Source organism: Ceratina calcarata, unplaced genomic scaffold (assembly GCF_001652005.2).
Source record: "Ceratina calcarata isolate Rehan_Ccalc_2016 unplaced genomic scaffold, ASM165200v1 scaffold328.2, whole genome shotgun sequence".
NCBI lineage: Eukaryota > Metazoa > Arthropoda > Insecta > Hymenoptera > Apidae > Ceratina > Ceratina calcarata.
This window is the reverse complement of record NW_017155517.1, coordinates 4,821-9,306: the sequence shown is the minus strand read 5'-3', so window position 1 is coordinate 9,306 and position 4,486 is coordinate 4,821. Positions and strand designations below refer to the sequence as shown.

The 4,486-nt window shown below is 43.1% G+C and overlaps 2 protein-coding genes across 2 annotated transcripts in view; both read left to right on the top strand.

Moving 5' to 3' along the window:
* LOC108624720 (uncharacterized) overlaps positions 1-2,091 on the top strand; it is a 7,985-nt gene extending 5,894 nt beyond the window's left edge. The window contains exons 4-7 of the mRNA XM_026813355.1: positions 77-323; positions 393-519; positions 583-764; positions 1,270-2,091. Coding sequence (XP_026669156.1) covers positions 77-323; positions 393-519; positions 583-764; positions 1,270-1,512 — 799 coding nt within the window. The 3' untranslated portion in view covers positions 1,513-2,091. The remainder of the gene's footprint in view (positions 1-76; positions 324-392; positions 520-582; positions 765-1,269) is intronic.
* A 48-nt stretch (positions 2,092-2,139) lies between these two features.
* Positions 2,140-4,464, top strand: LOC108624735 (uncharacterized). The gene is made up of 2 exons (XM_018024209.2): positions 2,140-3,293; positions 3,368-4,464. Exons 1-2 carry the CDS (start codon positions 3,171-3,173, stop codon positions 4,214-4,216), a joined length of 972 nt encoding a protein of 323 aa, XP_017879698.1. The 5' UTR covers positions 2,140-3,170; the 3' UTR covers positions 4,217-4,464.
* Positions 4,465-4,486: the final 22 nt, after the last annotated feature.

The following is a 4,486-nucleotide window of genomic DNA, read 5'->3' as shown; positions in this document are numbered from 1 at the left end:
TTTGGGCAATATAGGTATATACTAAGTTTCAGTCTTTCTAGTGTTAAGTACAGATCGAGTGAGATTTCATTTATTTTAACAGAATGCTGATGTGCCTCGTTGGCAATCCAGACGAGCTCTACCACAAATTAGCTTATCTGATACCGTTCGTAGATCGTTTGAGCACGATTCCAAAGGCCTTAGAGATCGTTAACAATCACGACGAGGATGCGCTCTACCTGGCCGCGCTCAATTGCCCACAGTTACCATTCGTCGCTGGCTACTTAGCAGCTACGATGATAGAAAAAGGGATCGATGTCAGTCAGCGGTTGTACCGCAGACGGGTAAATCATCATTTTTTTTTTTTTAAATTGCCTGCAAGCAATATATTTTCTCAACAACGTCTTCTACAGGGCGACACGCTGATACATTCGATCGCGGCGCAGGGAGATTCTCACAAGGAAATCTTAGCAGAACTGCTGGCGTTAACCACGGTCCAAGGGAACTGTGTGTTCGATTTGACAAAACAAAACTACGATGGTCAGTTTCGATAAATACAATTTCATGAAACAACGTTTTCACGTTACGTTTTGGGTTTTGCAGGAAAGACGGCACTTCACGTTGCGATCGAATCGCACAACCCGGTAACGAAAGGAGTCACGTCAGTGGAGGTCGTGAGACTGCTTTTAAAGTACGGAGCTGATCCCACTATCAACGAGACAAAATCCGGAGACAATGCTTTACATAAGGCTGTCTCTTTAGGCTGTGATCCTACCATTGTTAAGGTATCTCCTTTATACACCTGCATACAAGTATTGACGCAGTCTACTTTAATACCTAGCCATACTGAGAATAAAATGGCAACACCGCGGGAATCCGGTTTTAGTGTAAACGTAGTGCAGCCCAGCCGACTTTCCGTGCAGCCACAGTCAACTACGGTTAGGTTAGGTTAGGCTGGTTTATCGGTAAGCACAGTCAACTATGGTTAGGTTAAGTTAGGTCAGGCACAGGTAAAAGTGTCTCTCAAAAGACATGGCCTTGAGCGCGAGCTAAGGTGAGGTTACTTGACGTTATGTAATGTAGAGGCGAGTATATACATTTACGAATAGTTGGGAGAGCGATTAGTGTGGGGAAAAATGAATTGCCCATGCCTGGGTTGGGTTATCGGTTATTTATAACCGGTAAGGTTAGGAAATCCGGACTCATGTTGCTATTTTATTCTCAGCATGGCTAGGTATTAAAGTAAGCTGTGGTAATGATTATTCATTTTTTTTTTTACAAATCAATTAGTTATTACTGGACGCTTGTACCGTGAGTTTGGTGAACGCGACCAATTACTGTCTCAATACACCGCTGCATGTAGCGACATCTAATTCGAACGTACCTTTGGAGAAACAAATGGAAGTCTGCAGCCTTTTGATTCACGCTGGATCTCAAACAAATCTACAGAATCGCCAAGGGAAGACTCCATTAGCTCTCGCTTCTTCAGAAAGGAAGGAAGCTATTAGAACAGTCTTTCACAGGAGATCATGAAGAAAATATCGCATGTGTGTGTGTCTGTGTGAGAACGTGTGCATTTCATTTTAATCTAGTAATAAGAAGATATAATTTGGAGAAACATCGAGATCGATCAAAAACTACCTCATGTTATTCATCGTCACATTTTGTTCTACAGTAAAACCGCTTAAATACGAAAACTGAACTTTCGATCGTAACAATGCGGAGCCACGGTCTTATCTCAGGAAGAGCAACTGATAAAAATAGCCAGAAAAAGTTATATTAATCCAATTAATACTAATTCAACAATAAATCTATATAAAAAATAGTTCAGGGTATCTCGGGAAGAGTGTCAGGGTAATTCTAGAGGCGTTTCTGTATAACTGACCAATGAAAGCACGCGTAGCTACGGCCGAGCGTCTCGAGCCCTGGCTGCCTCCAGAGATCTCAGAATTTATCCCGCACGGCTCGCTTCCCCTCTTTTTCGCCCGTATTTCGATCCCCACTATTATTCTCCTCATGCACCTTCGTGAAGCGAACCCATCAAGTACCAGTCCCCACCATGGTCGCATCGTCCCCACTTTCCGGCCGAGGGATAAATTCTGAGATCCCTGGCTGCCTCCCGTCGCTGAGCGCGGGCCCTACGCGTCCTCTCATTGGTCAGTGTTTTCCGTTAATAATTCAAAAACCATGCCTCACTCTGCATTTTGCCAAAGGAAATTGTTGTTCAGAAACACATATAAAATCACCATCTTTTGGCTCTAACACTTTTTCTGGGGTTAACCCTGTACATGATCGAATAAAAAAATTGTATTGTTGACTTCGTATTAACTTGGACGAACACTGCATATTAGATTATACCTGAGTTCCCGAGTCTAGGAGCGGGCACAGTACAGTTTTTGATCGTTCTGGGCATCTCAATGCTTTACCGTGTATACTGAACCCTTGTGAAGACGGTTCACTGCGACCCCCACCACTTTCCAAGCTACGCGAAACGCTCCTAGACTCTCGGGAACTCAGGTATACATATCAATCTACAGCTCTTCGCATTTAACGTGACTCTACTGTATTTTTATTTGAAGATACATTTTTCAAGGTGTAATTTTTTTTTTATTTGATAAGTCTAAGATATAAATTTTTTACCCTGGACACATTTATGCTCAATACGATTAAGAAACGAAAAAAGTACAAGTGCGAATAAATATTAGGATAAGTCTCGTGAGTGGAATCGAACGGACCGGTGACGATCTCGTAGCACGCCTTTCCGGTACGAAACTGTGTGCAGAGAGTGCGATTATATGGGTAAATGCGAGCATATAGGTACACAAAGTGTAAAGTATCGAATTTATTCAGGCGTGTTACCCCACGTTGGGCTCAGCAAGTGGAACGCGTTACGAGATACAACCGGGCATACGCGTATGTCACTCATTATAAAACCGACGCGAAACATGTGTCCATCTTAATCCGAGCAATCTTTATTATTCGGCGTTCAGTCTCCGCGGTAACGGGCACGTTGTTCTTTCCCTTACCGATGCCACGTAAGCATTTATACATACAGAGAACATTTTACCATTTTTGTTTCGTGTTTCACTTGAGTGACCATCACGTGAAGAGCGACGGCGTTTGTGGATACGAGTGTCAAGCAGGGTTTATAAAGATCTCCGGTGGGGAATCAGTGATAGGAACTGGGTAAGATGAAAACGGTGCCAGTGATGACATGTTGCGCGCTGTTCCTTTTGTCGTCAGCAAGGGGCATCAGCGAACAGTGTAAGATTCATGGAACGAACGCGATTAGTTGCCATTGTATCGGAGACGAGGTGAATCTAACGTTCGACTCTGATTTAATAAAGATAATTCGTAAACGTATCGTGGTGAATCCTCTCTTTTCTAGGAATTCTCCCTGCCGGATTGGTACAATTACGAGAACGTGACGAGTTTACGAATCGCTTCTTGCAGCTTCGCGAACCTCCATTTCTCCAGCTTGACGGAAGCGAGCCAAATCGCGGAGATCGTCGTGCAGAACATCAGCGAACGTCTGATCTTCGAATTATTCTTAACCACCACGAAAATGAAGAGACTACGTCGTATACCGTTGATCACTCACGACACGTTTGTCAGTCTGAGGAGCATCGAGACGGTTCGAATCGAGGACACGAGGATCGGTGACTTCAAGGAACGATTCACTGACATATCCATAAACGATTTCACTATGATCAACGTGACAATTGACCGTATCGACGAGCTGAACTTCTCGGAGAAAGGGGAGACTCTGCGCATCAGAAACACTGAATTGCAGAACGTGGAAGGTTCGCTGAATTTCGTTTACTTCTCGACGGTGGAGATGTTCCGTTCTAACTTCCGGTTAAAGAAACCCGGTTACGTGTTAATCGAGGGTGACGTTGTGTACATGGAGAATTGCGTCTTCTCCAATTCCAGTGCGAACGTGGTCGCCACGGACAGCATTAAGATTAACGGTACCTGCGCGGATGGGAAAAGCTCTCTGAGGCTTTCCTCCAACAATATCGTCAGCACGAATAATCGTTTGCCCACGGAGATTATTTATACGAGGAACAGGCTCGAGTCGACGGAAGGTCTGCTTAGTCGGAACAACACTGTGTGCATCGCTGGTAATTGTAACTGCGAGTATCCGAAAAGCAGCGGGCAAATGGCTACCGGTACATTTTACAATATCCTCTTTCAGTCTTTGTTGCAAATATCGTTAGTCACTATTTATTTTTAAGAATTACTGTGTATCAAATATTCAATGATCGTCGTGAAATAAAACATTAATGCCTGTGTGAATATGTGGTGTTGGGTGATGAAGTAACTTATCAATGGACTACAGGTCTTCATGCGAAAAAAAAAAATTTTTGATAGAAGATGTTTCAGACACATCATTGACATAGACAGATCTGTTGTATCATTTAATTATTGAAACATGTATTCAGTTTTTGATATTTTTCATCGTTTCAGACATAACACTCAGCATTTATCATTTCTGTATATTTAG